The sequence below is a fragment of the Camarhynchus parvulus genome, chromosome 12 (assembly GCF_901933205.1).
Source record: "Camarhynchus parvulus chromosome 12, STF_HiC, whole genome shotgun sequence".
Classification (NCBI taxonomy): domain Eukaryota; kingdom Metazoa; phylum Chordata; class Aves; order Passeriformes; family Thraupidae; genus Camarhynchus; species Camarhynchus parvulus.
Window position 1 is genome coordinate 7,053,721 of NC_044582.1, and position 20,253 is coordinate 7,073,973.

Below are 20,253 nucleotides of genomic sequence, written 5' to 3' on the forward strand. Positions count from 1 at the left end.
CTTTCTCACACTGCTGGTGAGGATGGACAGGCACAGAGGCGTGCTGGTACGGAGCACCCCAGGCAGGCTCTGCCTCAGGGCAGAGCTTCATCTGAACAGGGAGGAGACAATCTGAGTACTCTCACTGTCCTGTGGCCAGTGATAAACACCCTGCATGTTCCTCTTGAATGGAACAAAGGTCAGGAGATATGTTTGCTCCCTAAACTGAAAAACTGTGTTGAAACCTGGTGTGCAGAATGACCTAATGCTTCATGGCACCTCTGAAGGCAGCTGGAGCAAAGGTGCTCCTGGGATCCTGACTGGCTGTCATCCTTTGTGCTGCTGTGTGAGCTGGGCTCTCAGTCTGGACCAGAACAAAACCCACACAGCTCGTGGCCCCTTGCCCTACGCTGGGAGGAAACAGCCCGAGGCAACTGAGGCAGAGCTGGCAGTGGGATATGGAGCAGAGCTCCAGGTGCTTTGCTGCTGCTCCTGCTGCCTCCACAGCCATCCCAGCCCTTCTCTGTGCCATGGCAGGCTGCAGTGGGAGAGAGGATGGGGCTTCTTTCCTGACTGGAGGGGCTGGGATGGGCAGAGCTGGGTCAGCTCAGGTGGGGCAGGGCTGGGCTGGGCTGACTGCAGGTCCAACTGCCTCACTGCCATTTGGGTGAACTGCCTCATCTCATTTAAAATGGAAATAATGACACTGAAAACTGCAATCACATGTTTGTAATTGTCCCTTAGTTCTCAGAGATAGTGTTTCTTTTTCAAATATAGCTTGCTGATGATCAGGGATTGGTGTTGATGACAACTGTTGCCATGCCAGTATTTAGTAAGCAAAATGAGACTGTAAGTACTCAGATTATTTCTGTCATGTGATAATGGTGTGACTGATGTGAAGTTGCTTTCAGGGATTTAATAAGATTTTAGCCAAGTCTTAAATTTTTATATTTTATTATTATTTTTTGTCTGCTGTTAGAATCCCTTTATTAGCATAAAAATGTGGGCAAATAATCCCAAATACCTGTCCTCTATAAGCCACAGTAAAATGATGAAACCCTATGTCTGAGGGAAAATCTCAGATGACACCAGGCCTTATGGTTTTCTTACTTCTGTATTATTTTTTTTTTGTAGTAAATATTCTATATAATTTTCCTCTGATAAAACTCAAAATTTAATTAGTTTTATATCTATTATATATGCATCTATTTATCTTTAGTAATACAACAGATTGTTAAAGGAACTTAAGTGTACTTTGCCCTTAATGCTTCATCTTTCTCTTTTGTTTATCAAATGGTAGGAGAAATTGGTAAAGACAGGGGTAACATTTTTAACAGTAGTTTTTAATTTTAAACCTATTTGCATGTGAAAGATTTCAGTAGAGGGACTCACCAGCTATCAAACCTTGCATGCCCTTTCTATGTGAATTGTAAATAAGGCAGAAAGGAGCAATATTATTGATTTAATTACTGCTTGATCAGCTGAATTGTACCAGTGTCTGCCTTCCCCACTTTTTAAATAATTTGTCTGTTATCTATTCAATTTTACAGTATAGCTGCAAGGTGAAATAAGCAGTGAGAATGTTTATTATTATTGTGATTCTGAGTGCATTTTTTATTGTTCTTTCAGAGGTCTAAAGGGATTCTCCTGGGAGTAGTTGGCACAGATGTTCCAGTTAAAGAGCTTTTGAAAACTATTCCAAAATACAAGGTAATACACAAATGGTGTATATATCATTTATATCCAGTATAATATCTAAAATAGACCATAATTCATTTCATTTGTTGTTATTGTTTATACTTACATAGCTCCATTATTTCACCCATTTTCCTCAGGAATTTTACCTCTGTAGTGTCTGAGATCAAGTGCCATTTTTAAAAGTCAAGTTAAAATATGGGCTGATTTTCACATTTTTGTGAATCAGGGGGTAATATTAAATACTGACCACATTTTGTGGTCTAGAGGGTCTAGTATTAAATACTGTCCCTATTAAAATCAATATAATTATAAAAACAATGAAGTTATCAAACTATGAAATATAGCCAGAATACAAGTCAAAATAGCCAAAATAATCATGCTGAAAAACTGCATAACTTTTAATGAAAACCAATCCTTAATGTGTCTTTAGGCTTCCTGTTGGTGTGTAATTCTTCCTGTCCCAATTCTGTGTCTCCTGGAATTAAAGAAAGTGGCCTATTGCAAGAACTTAAACAAGTTGCTGCTTAACCAGACTAGTGCTTCCTTCTCTCCTACCCAGTATCTGCTAAATATTTTCCTCCACTTAGTTTTCCAAAGTCAGTGACAACTCTACAGTAAGTCTTGAAATCAATTATCACAACAGTTTTCAAAATCTGAACCACTATATCTCTTGTGAAATTTTACATTCAGTAAAAGCAGGCTTCAGGCAAACACAAAATGTAATTACTTTTCATTTAAATTTGATGCAGTACATTAGTATTTCACTACTTCTCCATGTCTGAAATGTTTTACTATAGTACTCTTCTATTCACAAATGAAAACTAAATTAGTATTTTCCCATTTATACCTAGTGGATTTTTTTGCATGACTAACAAGCATGTAACACAGTATTGTAGATAGCCTTTGCTAAAGAGGCCAGCCCCTGGAATGAGTGCATTTTGACAGCACCTGTACTGAGCATAAATTTGTATATCATACAAATTGTCTCTTAGTTGTTTGCCATGTTCTCATTTAGTGATTTCTAAGAGGGTGGAGGAAGAAACTGACTTGTGAGTGCCTTCCAATATTCTCGCATAAAAATTCCTCCTATCAATTTTAATTCTAATTTGAATGCATTAGGATTTACCAAATGATTTCTTAGATCAATATACAGTAACTGGAAAGTTTAAATTAAACAAGAATTTGATAAAAATGATGCATAAAAAAGAGTGGCAGTAATATTGATAAGGTGAATTGGAGCAAATTCCTGTGACCTGGATCCCACAGGAGAGGGGCCTTGCAAACCCAGCACAGAAAGGCTGTCCCAGGGCTATGGGAAGAGGCAGCAGGTGACTCCACACTGATATCAAAGCACAGTGACAGATATTTCTGCCCAGAATAAATAACAGGGCGCTCAGTGCGCAGACCAACAAAGCTTGCTAACAATGTTAAAAAAATGTTACACTTCTGGGCATGCAGAAGTACTGAATTAGTAGAAGGTAGAGGAGAAAGGAGCAAAATTTGCTCCTTTGCTGAATTTGGAGCAATGGACGCAGTCTTTGGAGCTGCCTGTAAGGAGCTGTGGGGAGAGCAAGTTTTATCTGTAGTGAGAAGGAAGAACAACGTTGTGGTACCTGCAGAAATAAAAGCTTGGCTCTGCATGGCTGGATAGGAAAAGCCAAGCAATAGTGATGTTACTCCTAAATAATCTGTGAGATTTGGACATAGTCTGAATATGAGAATCTAGAAAGAGTGGGAGGCCCAAATAATGGGTATTGGAACCGAGTGAGACTGATTCAGAAAAGAAGTTTGTTAAGAATTAGTTTTCTCTGGAAGTAATATATGATCCTTTTGCTGAATATTAGATTTTTATTTGAAGGTATGTTTTATATTGCAGGATGTACTGCAAGAGAGGATTATTACCAATATCATGCAATGCAGTTGGGTTAGTGAGATCACTTGAGTTATAACTTCCAGTCCCACATGCCCTAAACAAAGACTCTGCAATTGCAAGAGCATAATCACCCCTGGGAGCCATTCCTGCAGAGGCAACACGTGACAAGAAATTCACACAGGGATATAAAATGATGGTTGAGAATAGAAGTCTGCTGGCCTGGAATTCTCTCAGCTTGGATGAGGTGGATTTTATGCTGAGGAAGATGAATAACAGCAATAAGCTGTTTTCAGCAGTTGTTACCTTGACTAAACATCCCCAGATGTCAGTGGCAGTTTCTCCTGAGTGAGGTGGGGTTGGATTTGGTAATACTTGACTTCCATGTGACATTTTACAACAGTTAGAAAAAGTTTCTTTGTTTCTGAATCTGTGATTTAGAGACTGAGTTCAAGGTTTAAAATGGCAGTGCTGCTGTAAATGGTAGCATCACTCAGATACTGCAGAGGCTCTGCAGTTTCACACATTGCACAGAACATGATAAAAATGCTGCCCTCAGATCCTGTGTAGGCCTCAAACAGGCAAATGCTTTTTCCCTGTGAAAAATACCACCCACATTTGTTTCCTTACCTGACTTCCATTGCCTGGATGTCATTCTGCAGTTATCCACACAGACAATTACACTTGAGATCTGATATTTAGCCAACAGCTCGTTCCCTTGTCACACCATAATAGTTAAAATATGTCCAGTGTTATTATTTTGGTTATCCCTCCTTTATGAAGAGATGCCAAGAACATATCACCTTCTATTGCTCTCACTGAAGTTTATTGCTATAGGAAAACCACTAATTTATGAAACAATCTTCTGTGTGGCAGATACAGCTGACCATATACAACCATTCACACAGAGACACTATAAATTTACCTGGAATGTTTTACCTGTGACCTTGCCATAAGATCATAGTCTGGTTTATATTTCCAGAAAATCACAGAATCCAATAAACTTGATCTCCCTTTTGCCTCTTAGAAAGGATTCTGACTTTCCTTGCTCAAGTTGCTTTGTGTCAGACAAAATTCCTAAAGACCCACTTCAGCAAAGCATTTAAAAATGCTGAAGTTGAATAATAAGATTCAGTAGTGAGAACTGTAAAATAAATATCAAAACAAGATAGTGCTGGACTTTCAGGTTCCTTTTTTTTTTTTTTTTTGAGTATTTAGTACCTCAGTGCAATCTCAGTGTAATTAGATGCTTAAATAAAAATACACAGGATATTATATTGTCTGAAGAATTGAAAAAAATGGGTAAAGAAGGATAGGAAGATACTCTCTGCATGGCAGAAGATACATGGTGAATCTGTAGAAAAAGTCTACATGAGCAGCAAGCTTATGCTAAGAAGGGATGTTTGAATGACCATGTGAAGGATTTAGAGGCAGATTTGTTGCATTCAGTGGATGCAATCAGCTGGATAATAAGCATACTGTTAAATAGACCGGTATTTTTATTTAAATAAGTTTGCGCACTGTTAGGCCTCATCAAGCATTTCGTTGCTCTCAAGGAATCTCCCACAGTTCCACTCTTTAGCAGAAATAGCTGCCTTCTGTGGCTCCAGCTGAACTGGAATTAGCAGAGAGCCTTTGAGATGGGAAGATGTAAATATCACATATGACAGGTCACTGCTGCTCACTGTAGCTATGCTTTCCTTATCTTTGAATTATGTGGTTCTTTAACATCAAGTGAAGAAAGCTGTGCACTCCTGGGAATGGGGAATTTATAATATCCCAGTGTCTCTTTGCCCTGGCCCATGTTCTGAATGACACATGCTATGGCATCTCATATATAGCTATATTTTATATGCATATATATATATAATAATTAATTGACTCTATCACACACAGGAGCAAGTGCCCTGGATAGCAGAGCTGTGGGACAGTGTAAAATCCTGCTCTGTGCTGAATTCATCACATGGCAGGTTCTCCTTTGCACAAAATGTCAAGGATCTTTGCTTATGCTTATAGCAAAGCCCTGTGTGGATAAGGGCTGGGAATGCCAGGTGCCCTGGAAAGCCAAATTATTGCCTGATTGTTGTTTAAGGGTTTGCTGGAGACCATCCTAATCAGTATTTCTTTCTTATTTATTTTTGCAGTTAGGAATTCATGGATATGCTTTTGCAATTACAAACAACGGATATATTTTGACTCACCCAGAACTCAGGCCTTTGGTAAGAATTCTATTTATTGATCTGTTTTATGTAGCTGTATGTGTTGCATTTGGCTTTTTTTTCCAAGTGTGAATAGCCTTCATTAAAAATTAAATACAATAGAGAAGATACTTTATATTGTTTCATAACCCATCATAGCTTTTGGTAAATTTACCTCTGGAAACAACACTTAACATGAAAAAACCCTAGCAAAATAAATATACAACTTGCTTCTGCAGAAGATGCAGACCTCCATTACTGCAAAATAGCAAAGCCAAAAATTGCTATAATTATGTTCATTTTACATTGAAATGGAATGTTGGAATGCTCTAGTGCTGTGTAATAACCCCTATTTGTCATGCTAAAGTGTTAAAGTTCATTCAATATATGTGCAGAAATTTCAATAAAGCATATTTTTAAGCAAAATAGGAGCACTAGGGATTTTCTGTACTAAAAGAGAAATAGCAGCAATTTTTACCTTTCGTTCCCCCTTATCATCCTGTTTGCACTAATCACAGCAAGGAAAATAAAGTCACTGTTTTGCAAATGTTTATCAAGTTAACACCCTAGAGGGCTGGTGCATTCCTGGTTGCATCATTGTTTAGGAACAGCCCTGCCAAGTGTTCCATCACCACTGGTTCCCAGCAAAGCCCTGGCATTAAAGGTCCCACTGCTGTGGCCACATGGCTGCCACATGTGCTTCTCATGCCGGATCTCTAATGTCCAATTTCAACGATATTTCAGTAGAAAACAGAAATATTAACTGGTTGGATAATTTAATTTGAAAATAAAATTATTGACAAGTGTGATTTATTGAGACATTAGCATATCTGAGGTCTTCACCAAGCAAAAGAATTTTTCTTTCTAAGATATGGGCTAGGAATTACACACTAAATTAACATTTATATTTGCACTTAGTTTGGTTTTTAACTGGAGTAGAACTTAGGAAAAGTGCAACAAGGATGTTTCAATGGGTAAATCTGACATCCCAGGTTTGCAAGCCACAGAAACATATTTAAATGAAAGTTCTCTACATCACAAGAGTCTGATCACTCTTTGCTGTAATGTCCCTTTCTCTTTGGGCAAATTACTTATTTCAAAACTATTAGTATTTATTCAGTATATAATAGATGTTTTATAAAGCAGAAGGTAATGAGGTCAAGGAACTGTGGATAGCTCTAAGGCTGACAGAGGGTCTTAGCCGCTCCCTAATTTCTGATGTTTTGCTTTAGTGAGGCAAAAGTGTTTGCTGTAACTGTCCCTCACCAAGGGTACATCTTGAAGGCACTCACTTCATCACCTTATACAAAGGAATCTCTTTTTAAAATCAAAATGTTGGGCAGGAGCCCATAAGCTGTCAGCTACGGGAACTCATTGTGATATATTCATGGTCTGTGCATTTCAGGTTTTTTGGAAGAGTCATTTTTACCTCTGGGTTCTGTCAGTGGTGGGTAATGAGAGTCTTCTGTTGACTTCAGTGGAGTTTTTGAGAGTGAAGTGATTGCTGGCCTGGGCCCTTGGTTTAATATTTCAGGCCAAATCCTGATACTATTGTCATATTCCATGGATTTGTGACAATAATTATGTGAAAATAGGCCATAGATCTGGAATTAGATAATTCACTAAAGATACTCTCTAAAATTATTTCTGTCTTAGATTTACATTCAATTTCATCGATTACTGACTTGATCCACTCTGGTTTATCCTGTTGTTATATTTTCCAGCAGGGATGTAAAACTAGAATATTACTGAATTCCTGAGTTCCTAATCCCATATCTATTAGTTCTGGAGCTGAGGTACTGCTTTTTAAGGAATTGTCTTGTAGGACACAGCAGGGAGGCAGGATAGCAAACAGCACAGAATGCTTCCTGCTGCAGCAGATCTTTATCTAACACTGAGCAGCGCATGTAATCATTAAGCCGACTGCATTTTTGTGCTGATTATACTATTGGGTTTATATTTAAAAATGCTTTTCTGGGAGACTTATTCTCTTGATTCTTCTGCTGTTTTTTTGAATAAACTTTGCTTTCAGTGAGGCTGACGGATTGGGTGCTCATAGTGGGGTTGCAGGGAGGAAGGTGCTCCCTGAATCCTGAGCTGCTGCTGGATTCTTCTGCTGGTTTTTAGAATAAACTTGGCTTTCAGTGAGGCTGACAGGTTGGGTACTCATGGTTGGGTGGCAGGAAGGAGAAGAAGACGCTCCCTGAATCCTGAGCTGGATTCTTCTGCCTTTTTTTTTTTTAATAAACTTGGTTTTCGGTGAGGCTGACGGGTCGGGTGCTCGTTGTTGGGTTGCAGGAAGGAGAGGAAGGCGCTCCCTGAATCCTGAGCTGCTGCTGGATTCTTCTGATGGCTTTTAAATAAACTTGGCTTTCAGTGAGGCTGACGGGTCGGGTGCTCGTTGTTGGGTTGCAGAAAGGAGAGGAAGGTGCTCCCTGAATCCTGAGCGGCTGCTGGAGCAGCCCCAGACCCAGCGCTGCCTGGGAGCTTCCACCGGCCACCGTCCCACAGAGGGACAGAAAGAACCTTTCGGGGCCGCTCCTCACAAGACATTAGTGGGGCGATGAGTCGCGCCAAAGGAGCCGATAAAGCGGGACAGCGGGAGCGCGGCTCCCTCGGGCACGGCCCCCCTCGGGCACGGCCCCCCTCGGGCACGGCCCCCCTCGGGCACGGCCCCCCTCGGGCACGGCCCCCCTCGGGCACGGGCCCGTCCCGGCGCGCCCTGCAGTGCGGCCCGGGCACGGGCCCCGGCCGGCAGGTGGCGCCGCAGCGCCGCGGCCAGGGCGCTGCCCGCCGCCGGGGCCGGTCCCCGCCCCGGGCAGCGCCCGCCGCCCTCGCTGCCTTTCGTGATCAACACGATTGCGCCTCGTTTTCCTATTTTTCCTTTTTTCCTTTTTCTTTTTAAATTCTATTTTTATTTTTGTCACATAGCTGAAGAGCATCTATTGCACATTTTCCTGTATGACGCCCTTTTTAAGTCTCCTTTTAAAGTCTCCTTTCTACCAAAAGCACCCCAGTGAGAACACCATAGGCTACAGCTGATGGGAAAAACCCTTTTTCTAAATACTGCTTTGATACATCAGAATGCCTCTATATGCTGAGTTTGACTAAAAGTCTATATTCTTACCGAGAGGTATTTTATTTTCCATGAGAGAATATTTTCAGTTGCGTGACGTAATTTGTAATTTTATATTCTCTTGAAAACCTCGACTTACTACTAATTTAAAAAGTAATAAATTGTTTGGGAGTTCAAAACTGAATTTTCAGGTTTTTTCTTAACTTGGTGTATGAGGCTCCTTACCTGTGGTGAAATGTGCGCATGAGGACACAGTCTTCCTCATTTGTGATCATGGCAGATTTAATCTGCTTTTCAGAAGCCTCTTAACACTTGTGGTGTGTGCCAGGTGTTGCAGTGTTAGATTTTAAAATGAAAATACGTCATGTTGATGATGTTACAGTTTGCCAAGGAATCTAGTTTAGTGAATGTAAAGGAAAGTACTTTTTTTACTGCATTTAAAAACAACCTTAACCTGTCTAACCTTAATTGTGGTTAATTGCCCATTACTGCCACTGTCCCTCTGCAGTCTGGTAAAGGTTGGTGCCAGAGGAAAACTGCTTTCTTAGGGGAGTGTAGTGAGATTGCAGAGAAATTAAGGAATGTCCCTGGAAGATGTGTGTCAGCCACAGTCACAGATCAGCACCATGTGAACCTTATCTGGTGTTAGGGATTTGTGCTGCTGCCTCTCAGCCCTGATGTTTGTGTGGTTTTCAATAAATAATAGCAAGGTTGCTACCAGTTTTCATGAAGTTTGTGGCTTTTTTGATTCATATTTAGCAGTGAGATTTGTATTTTTGTTCAGGGAGTGGAACAGGATTTGGTTTTTTCAGTAATTACTAGGGTAGAATACTCAGAGTTCCTGAACAAGGAGCCTGACTTTCTTAATTAAAGAAAATATGCATTTAAAGACAAATGCATATGTTCTTGAATAAAATTGCATCTTTTATTTACGTTCTACCATTTTAAAAATAAATCTGAGGCTAAAAATGTGTTCTGATTTATGAATTAATCTAATAATATCTCTGCTTACTAAAGATTTTGTAATATATGTATTTTATTATATGATTATTATGATTATATGATTTTTGTAATATATATATTATTTAAATAAAAATCTTCTGTCTCTGAGAAGGTTGAGACATTTATTCTTACTCTCAAGATAAGCTCTGTAAGACTTACAATGGGTTTTATGACTGGCTGTTTGTGAATGCTCTTACCACGGTAAATAAATTCAACTGATGCCTTTTATACAAGTATGCACATCTTTAACTTGATCAGTCTTGATTGGGAAGGTTACACCTAGAAATCAAAGCTTTGTGTAATATTTCACACCAAAATATGTTGGTGGTTCAGGTGCCTGAGTGAGTTCCCATTTCATCCTTAGAATGGGAACTGTCACCATGTGTTGCATTAAGCTGAAGGACCTGGAGTGTTTGAAGATTCTAGATCAGTATTGAGTCTTTTGTAGCTGTAAATTTTGAGAAAATTTGTTTCTCCTAATATAGAAAACCAGAGAAATCCGAGTGTCAGGGGAAACATTAATGCCCCACTTAAGCAGTGTTAGCCTTTCAGAAGCACAAATCTCATTTCTCTCTGGGGAGTCCCGCCTGGAACGTGAGATAACCTACACTTACCCTTGCTTTATTCATTGACTCCATAAAACTCTACAGCTGTAGCTGACAGCAGAATATTTAAATGATTTGAGCAGTGTAAATGCCTCACGTTCATTTAAATAACTGAAGAATTCAATCACTTGAATGCCAATGATTATTCCTATTGGAGTTTACATTTCAAAAAAGACAGCCCATCTGAATCCCTGTGAGAGCATTAAATTGCTATCTAATTAGAAGTGCAAAATTACATATATTTAAAAGATAATTAAAGGTTTGAAGGCTGTTGAATAACTGGTTGTACATATAAATGAATCACTGAAAATTTGTTAGCAATATGCGAAGCTTTCTTTTATTCTTTGCTTTCAGCTTTGAAGTTAGGTATAACTGAGCTCATGGGTTTAAGTCTGGTAGTATTAAGATAAAAGCAGATGTTTTTAATTATTTCTACTCGAACCCCAAATAATTATAAGCAGCTGCCAGTTTTACATAATCCCGAATGATAAATCCCGAGAATGCAAATAAAATCCCAAATAGAGGGGTTGTTTTCTTCAGTGGAGTAAATCATATCCATGTTTCTGTGATAATTGTCTGCAGTCCACCTGAGAACCTGAGCTCAGCTGATGAGCTCCTTGGCCAGGCTCAAGGTGTGGGACTTAAAGCTGGTATTTTGTGTTGACTTTTAATTCACTATGTATATTTCCATATTGCTTTATCATTTTAAATATTACTGCACTGTTTGAAAAGCAAACACATATTAGGAGAGTGAGTAGACAGAGTTAGTTAATACATATTCTTGTATTAACATGTTAGTTAATACATGTTAATACAAGTTTTGTATTAATAGTTAAGACAAGAACTATTTTCTTCTATTGTTTTGCTAGCGAGTTCTCCTGTGTGCATGGCGCATCTAATAGCTCCTACTTTTTCTCTGCCTGGAAACTTAGAATTAAATTATTCTCTTTTCCCTAGCAAATGACATGGCTCCTGTTTTCAGCTTCTCTTTGCAATATTTCTGCAAATTTTATAGTGCAGCAGTTTTTCACTACCATCTGGCATGGAGAATCAATCCAAAATAACTGGTTTTTACTACCGACCATAACCTAGGAACTTCTGGTTTAACATCTTAAATAATAGGCTGGTCATGAAAATCTGTCTTTGGTCAGGGAAGTTGTTTTTCCTTTTTTCCTAAAAGAATCAATCTGTTACCTTTTTTAATATTAAGCTAAGGAGGTTTTGTGTTTGTGAGGTTTGAAACAAACTTTGTTTTTTGACTGAACAACTATTAGTGTTCTACAGATTCAATGCTAAGTGCAGATCGGTAGGAAATCATTTGAAGTTGCAAACCTGATGGAAACTGTGAAATTAAAGTATCACAAATTAAAAAACAGGACCATGTGAACAGAGGAAAAAGTATTCCAAATGAAATGAAGAGCTTAAAGGGCAAGCAGCAGTGATTTAGATTAAGATGCTGTTTCACATGTATGCCCAGGCAAAATGTTTTGGAGCTAAGTAACACATGGAGAATGAAAGCTCAGTCACTGGGGGTGATGTTGTATTGTCAGGTTATAGGCAGGTAAAGCAGGGAAGGGGATTTTTCACTACTATTGTTGGTTTGTTTGTTTGGGTATTTGTTTTATTTGTTTGTTTGCTTTTAAATCATGCTTTCCTCTTGCATAGTGGGAGCAGTGGGACAGAGCAGCAGCAGTGCTGGGAGGGCTGGTGAAGCTCTTGGATGTTGCACTGACCATGGGAAGTCAGGTCTGATGCAATTTCCACCCCAAAAGCTTCAGGTTTTGCATGACAGTCAGAGGTACCCCAGACAATAAATAAGTGGCATTTTTAGTGTGCAGAGTCTGAGAGAAGGGAGGGAGCTGAAAAACTGCCCAGACCAGGGAATTGCAAATAGGACAGAGCTTACAACTTCTGCCTGTTTATTTAAAGCTGCATGGAAAAGTGTGTAATTTTAGTTAATTTTGCTTTTCCTCTGATATTTGTTCATTCAAGAGTTCCTATCAGACTTTGTAGATAAGAATACTTTTGTAGGATGGCTTAGTGCAAGTTAGTTATAGAAACAATTGTATTGTGCAGTATTTTATTATGTAGAATTCAAGCTCAGCAAAATATATTTGCATATTTTCACTTGTCTCCTCTAAACAAAAGAAAAAGGGGTCATTCTCAAAGGCTGATGAGATTAATACATTATCCAAATTTTGAAGTGCTAATTCCAAAAGATGAAACTTGATTGAATGAGGCTATATTTTAAAATTGGAGGAATTTTTTTGGTACCTAATTCCTTACTTTTGTACACATTAGTAGTATGGCAATGGAGAGGTATTCCTTGAAATTATTTGACCTCTCTAGGTTTTGCTTGTTTTTTAGTAGGGTGCTTTTCTCACGGATGATTCCACATCGTGGCTTAGAAAGTTCATTAAAGTCTGGTGATGCTTCCAAAGCTGCTATCACAGCAATTTCCTCTCTCCCACCTCCCCATTATCCAGATGGAGCACGTCTGAGAAATTCCAACCACCTTAGACCCAAGATTGCAGCTGTTAAGATGTAGCTTGCTCTGTCCTTGATCAGATTGCTACACTCTGACTCTATAAACACGTGGCTGGTCATATTCAAGGCAGATGGTTTGGGACTGCTTGTGTTAATAAAAAAGAAAAAAATTAAAGAAAATCAAAGCAAAGAGTTTAATAATGGTACATGTAAATGATTGTGTACAGGGTGGTGAAAAAGTGTGGTTCAGTCTTTAGCAACACACATCACACGTTGTTTGAATCATCCAATGCTGTAAAGGCTGGCCCAGTCTCAAACAAAAGATACTGAGTAAGATATGATAAAGCTCATTCTAATGGAAAAACCAAATCATGGGTTTTTCTCACAAACAATAAGTTAGAACCATGCTGTAGTTTTGAGCAGACCAAAAGTTTCTTCTTTTGCAGTCCAGATACTTAACACTTTTCAGTATCTTTTTTTTTCCCTCCCTGGGGTTAACTGCTGTATAATATCACCTCATATTTTATATAAGCCAAAGATTAGCAGCACACATTTTAAATCTAGCTCTTTTTGTCTTGTACTTAAATCAGAGTAATTTGGAAGAATTCCTAGTTTCTATCTTTCCCAATGGGTCCCTTAATGATTTTTTTCAATGCTTTATAGTAATCTTGCAGATAGATTTGGCTTCAGGCTTCAATCAGCATTTTATACTTTACCCAGGAGCCCCAGAGATAAAAGGTTAGATTAGGTTTGCTACCAGAGACGAAGATATAGATGAATGCTATTTTTAAAACCTGGGAAGTTGCTTCAGTGTCCATGAATAACTTTTACTATGAAATTAATTAAGCAATAAAACCAGAAAGAAACAAGAGGAGAATGAACATTTCAACATTACTTTTATGAAGTATTTTATATCTGATCTGCTTGCATTGGTGTTTGATGCCCTATTTACATAAGCATAATGTAAAGTTACTGCTGGGAATAGGGTGATATTTTCATGAGGATTATTAGTTCCTGTCCTAAATGCATTTAAGTGCACTTGCAATTCCTTTGAATGCTTATAGAGCCTAACTCTTGCTTGACCATTGGGATTTTGGCTTTGTGTCTTCTTTTATGAATTTTTAAGACATTAATGCTTCTGATTCTTTTCTGCAGAACTTTGGATGTTTTATCCAGATCTTCATTTGTTTACTTTTGGGTTTTGTTCTTTGAGTGCAAGGTGTGGAATCTTTATGATTAAAATAAATCCAAGCCCCATAATATGATGCTAATAGTTTACACTGGGTTTAAAGCCTGCTTCTGCTGTGAGACTCGCTAGATCCAGTTTTCTTGTCCTAAATAAGGGTCTGCATTCTCTGTCTGGGAATGCAGTATAGCCCAGAAGCTCTTCAACATCTGTGAGGGAGGATGTAATTAAACATTGGAATCCGTACAGGAGCTGTTTGCTCTACTCAGATGATCCCAGCTCATGTCTTTGTAACACTGCTCAGCCCTCAGTATTTCAGAGCTTGACTGTAACCATTTCTATTCTAGAATGACTGAATCAGATCAAAGATTTATTTGGTTAATTGGTGAAGCCACAGAGAATTGATGTAGTTACTCCCTGTGAAGATTAAAGATAATATTGATATAACTGCAGCCATAATGAAAGACTTGCAAAGCCCAGCTAGAGAAATCAAGCCCTAGTAATGAATGGGATGTTATCCTCTCATATGTTATTCTTGTGAGATTTAATTATATTGGCTGCAAATTTTGTACTACAGAATTTGGGTATAGTTATTTCTCTGGCTATCAGGGCTGTCACAGAGCAAAAATTAATTGTAGGACTGAGCTGCCTGAATTCAAAGTCCGGAGTATGAGCAGGTGCTGAAAGCAGAAGTTCTTTACATCTCTCTACCCATCTGTTGAATAGTAGTAGAGAAGAAGTAGACAACCTTGTTACAAGAACAGTGGGTGTTGGCAGAGGGCAAGGAAAGCACATTAAAATACTTTTCAATTGCATCTGCATCCCTTCTCAGAACTTACACCAGCAGAGTTACTGGGAATTTTTTATGCAAAAGAATGAGAATTGACTCAGCATTTTATCCCACAGAATTTCCTAAAAGAACTGTCTGTAAGAAAAACTGGAGTACCCAATTTTTATAAGCAAAAATTAAGGAAGCTCAGTGAAGCCTGTGATGGGAGAAATTTTACAGTGTTACATCTCAAAATCTCTTTGTGTTGATATGCTGTACTCCATATTTTTAAAATTTTTCTGTTCAGGAAGATTTTTTGTTCCTATATTTAAGTACTGTGGTCTATAAAAGCGACTGTAGGATTTATATGAGAACTTTTGATTCAGAGAGGAAAAAGGATGGGAACAACCTTCTTAAACCTCAGAAAGCAAGGCTTTCCCTTGGTCTGTGTAATCTGCAGAACGTGATTGAAAGTGCCTGCACTGCTGGCTGTGGTGATGAATTGCTTGTCTCAAACACTGACAGGTTTGGTTTATGGTGTAGCTGGTCCTGGCCTAGGGGAGGAGAATCAACCATATATATTGCCTTACAGGTACAGTTTCAATCCTTCTGTGGTGCTGCTGAGGAGTCACAAAAGCAATTTGGGGATATTTCACACATTACAATGTCTCCTGTCATACCTCAGAAAGAGACTTGTGGTTTCTCTTGATAAAAGAACAGATTTCACATTATGCCAATCCTCTCCCAAATTTACTCTTTTTTTCAAATGTACTCTCCTAATTTTACTTATCCAGTCAGATTCTTTATTCTTCCTAAGTACTTCTCTCTTCCCCTGGGCCAGGTTTGTGTGGTTGCACTAAGAGGCTGATTTTGAATGTTCAGCAGAGGGCAGAATTTCCCATGTTATAAACACCTCGGTGTCAAATTAATTTGTCATGAGAATGTTTATTTTAAATGAGCCATTTACAGCGTAACAGTGAGGAGTGATAAAACCCCCTACATTATCATTATTACTGTGTTACTTTTCCCCATGAAGTTGTAGATAAAATGAAATATCAGCAAATGCTAACACCATACTTCCCAAAGACTTGCATCTTATCTTGTTTGAAGTGAAATGGGTAAACATTTTGTTGATAAGATTACAGTAAATATAACTTCCTGTACAGCTGAAAGAGCCAGTTGGAGATATTTAACATAAACTTCAACATCCAAGGTCTCATATATTTTCCATCTGGGGAGAAGAACATACAATAGCTGAGTTTGACCTCCCTGTGTGTCCATCAAGAAAAGCTCTGCATCATGGCACGAGATCATGCAAATAATCATGAATTTTAGGCATTTACTTCACAGGGAGCATTTATACAGCATTATGGTGCGCTTTGTGTGAATCAAGCTGCCTACTGTTAAATGTATTGCAGACCATCAGCATGCATTTAGAATTTTTTTTTTAATCTTCTGATGTGAAAATCTTCTGTTGTGCAAATAAAACAGGATGTGCTAACTATTCCACCTGTTTTGTACCAGTATGAAGAGGGGAAGAAACGTAGAAAGCCCAACTACAGCAGTGTGGATCTTTCTGAGGTAGAGTGGGAAGACAGAGATGATGTGGTAAGTGATGGGTTTTAAAACCCTGTCAGAAGACGTTGTTCCATCCCACTACTGTACCTGGAAACTGTTTAAGTAGTCATTAGAGAGGCCACCTGACTGCTCTCTGGAAGGGAAGGACAATAGACACTTTTATTTAATTCAGAATTTTATAACTGTTTTGCATTGCTTCTTCCTTATGTATGCATACACCACAAACACAGACTCTTTGTATTTTTGGTAAAACTCATCACCCTTGCAGTCTCCATGCATCCCATTGTGTATTTGTGCTGGATAGCACATATAGCACCAGAAACAGGAATAGAATGTCTCCTCAGGGCTGGCCCAGACAACTGATGAAACTCAGAAATTAGCTGAACTTCTTTCCATGAGATCCTTTTTTCCTTAATGGAAGTAATGGGAGGTTTTTACTTACTGTACAAAGTCAAAAAACATCAGATGAATAAACAAAATTGGATTCTTTGACCTATGTGCAGAGCAGAGTTTCACTCCAAACTCTAATTTCAGACACATGGGTAGCTGCAGGAGCATGAGTTCTGTGTCTATCACACAATGCTTTCCACTAACCTAATTTTTCAGTGCTCCATCTACGCTGTAGTTTGCTCTTTATCTTATTCTTTCTTACCTTTCAGGCTTAGCCTTTTCTGCAGTACTGTATCAAAAGCTTTCCTTATGTCCATGGCTTAACCTTTGCCTGTTCCTTCTGTCACTTCCTCCATAAATCTGATTTGTTAGGCATGATCCGTTTTGTGTGAATCTGTGCTGACTGTCCCTAATTAAATCGTAACTTTCCAGGTGTTCACCTTTCTGTCCCGTAATTTAGTTTTTCCCAGAAGGTCCCTCCTGCCAAAGTCACGACTGCATGTCTGTATTTTTCATAGATGTCTCCTGGATCCCTTCTCAAATATCAGTCCTGTGCTAGCATCTCTCAAGTCCCTCGTACCCCTGCTTTTCCAGAGAGGTTTGAATACATCCACTGAAGGTTCCCATATTTACTGTGTCATGTCCTTCCGAAATCTGGGATGGATCACGTACAGCAGCCCCTGGAGTCTTGTCAGTCTTCAGATGTCCTAATTTCTTGATCTCTGTTCTGACAGAAGTCTGTATTTTCTTTCTCCCTTACAAAATATATATCTTGCATTCCCCACTCTCTCCACCCCCTTGGTGAATAGTGCAGCAGTTCATCTGTGTTTCAGGCAAGGTCTGTTTCACCAGGTGATAGATTGTCCTCGGCCTCTCCTCAGAGGCCACTTCCTAAGCTGGAGTTTTGTGTTGGAGTGCACACACAAACTTTTTCAACGTTTTTATGGCTTTGTGTCATTTTCTATGCATACACTATTTAAGGTTTTCCTCATAAGATTTTCATATATTGCAGCAGCCTTCTGCAATCGTGGCAACCTCATTGGCCTCATGTTTTATACCCTGCTTTTTCTCTTAACTTTGATCCTTTCTTATTCAACCAGTTTCTCTGCTAATGACTTTTTAAAATTTACTTTGTGCCTTCAAATGTTATTGTTGTAGTTACACACAGATTTTAAACCTTCAGGATTTTTCTTCTTTAAACCTTCAAGAGTTTTCTTATTATTATTTCTCCTTGGTTTGTTTTCTTTTTTCCTTTATATTTCTTCCATTAATTCCTCTGCTTAACTTTCACTTTTTAATCATATCTCAATAGAAGTTCAGTGGTTCAGATAATGGGACATTGAGCTATTTCTGTGACATTGAAAGTCAAGTTTTATTTACAGTTGAGATTCTAGCTGAGTACACATGAAAGTCCTGATTCAGCTTTCTCTAAGTACTGATTGAGACCCCTAAGCTCCATCACTTTTTCTGAAAATTTCTTAAAACATTGAGCTTTGTCTTATCTGAAGGCTGCAAATTTTTTTTACATTTTGATGAAGATATACATAAATTTAATCTGAATATTTCTTTCACTTATAAAATATGTTTCTTAAAAATGAATTTTTAATTGTAGCACAGAAACAAGCTACATGTGGCTCTGCTTCACCCAAGGCCTTGGATTTGATGTTCTTGATTTTTTCCAAGCTTGAGCAGTAAAGCATTGTTTATTCAACTGCAGAGGCAAAGAATTCATGTATTCATATAGCTGCTTTTAATAACATAGACTACTACTGGTATATTTTTCTCCCATGAAACACTTACGTAGAAGCTGATTAAGACATTTTCTTACTTTTTGCCACATTAATTTCATGGTTACATAGTTTTCCAAGAATATAAAATGATCTCATACTGCAGCAGTGAAACTGAGTTGTTAGGAATTGATTGAAAGATATTTTGTTGAAGGAGCAATAGTGCTTATTACTCTGAAAGGTGAAGACATGGGTTTTCTTCAGTGATCCAATGAGGAAAATGTGGCCAAACTAAGGTTAGAATTTTTCACTGTGATATATTGTTGTCATAAATATATCAGCTCATTTTCCAGTTTAACAATACCTGCTATCTTGCTGTTAAGGCATTTTATTAGAAACAGAGATTTTAGCATGAGCTTGTTAAGTTAAGAGTGTCTTCCAGCAAGGTTTGCAAATACTCAGTACCAAAGAGGAGAAGTTTCAATTTGGATAGAAACCTTTTTCTCATTAACTCACCTAAAATTCTTCTGTTATAATTTCTAGCTGAATGAAATAATTTTTTTCCAAATAAAAAAAAAAAGACCATGAATTAATGTTTTGAGGCTTGAAGCCAGCTGAGGCAGTGCTTATTTTATGCATTTGAGGAGGGAGATGAAACTGCAGAAGAGCTGAGAAACCAGATTACAAAGCCAAGAAATGCAATCACAGCAAGCAGGAAAAAAAAAAAAAGAAGAGTAAAACCCTAAATCCCACATGCAGACTTGATCTTAAACACTACTGAGAGTTTGGAGATCCTTTTAGTAAATCTATGACTTGCCTGAGGCTTGTGGGAGGAATGGGTCTTAGACAACTGCAGGCACCAATAGGAGAAAAATGAAAACCATGTTAAAGATAAATGGAACTGTTCTGTAAATGTTAGAAAGTAGATGGTTAATTAAGACCAGCTCTCCAAGTCCAAAACCACAAAACTTAAAATAGGAAACTATTTCCAGAATTGCCTATTATGTATTGTTAAAAAAAATCTACAGTAAAATATATGCTTTATTATATATATGCCTCCAGCTAAAAATTATTCTTTTACACTCACTGACAGAAGAGTAAGACTGTTAATTCAAATCTAGATGCCCTAGAATTAAATTTAAAGAGCTGCAAAGTTTGCAGTTTTTGATAGGTCAGCCATGCAACTTGTTTGTGAGAATAAAAGTAGATATTTCACTGGCACGTTTGGTGATTCTCTTTCCCCTCCATGCTAACTCAGCCTGCAGAGCACATTGACATTTGTCTTCACAATTTCTCTTTAAAACTCAACTGAATTGCTCAATCTGGCATGAGGTGCTGTAGAACAGGAGATATTTATTCAGCAGGAACATGATGTCCAAAATTGTGTTTAGAGAGATATGCGATAGAAGAGGCATAAAAATGCTCATTTTGCCAGTATTTTCCTGCATTTTAAATGCTATATTGATTTGTAATAGTGGAATTTTTAAATTGTAATGAAAATTACAGCTGTGAAAGATCTATAGGTACTTTTTCCCACAAAAAGCAAAATAACTCCCATCTTCCATTAGTAAATCTAAGAATGTTCAAATTAAATATTTCCATTTATGGATGGTGTAACTGTTAAACAGCAACTTTTTTATTTCTTCCCTGAAGTGAACTGATGAATAGGCAAATTCAAACGTGAAGGC

General features: G+C 38.2%; 1 protein-coding gene across 3 annotated transcripts in view; it reads left to right on the forward strand.

Moving 5' to 3' along the window:
• CACNA2D3 (calcium voltage-gated channel auxiliary subunit alpha2delta 3) overlaps nucleotides 1-20,253 on the forward strand; it is a 385,648-nt gene that overhangs the window by 277,053 nt on the left and 88,342 nt on the right. For all 3 annotated transcript variants that reach the window (XM_030956482.1, XM_030956483.1, XM_030956484.1), the window contains 4 exons: nucleotides 757-828; nucleotides 1,609-1,689; nucleotides 5,692-5,766; nucleotides 16,395-16,478. In XM_030956482.1, coding sequence (XP_030812342.1) covers nucleotides 757-828; nucleotides 1,609-1,689; nucleotides 5,692-5,766; nucleotides 16,395-16,478 — 312 coding nt within the window. The remainder of the gene's footprint in view (nucleotides 1-756; nucleotides 829-1,608; nucleotides 1,690-5,691; nucleotides 5,767-16,394; nucleotides 16,479-20,253) is intronic.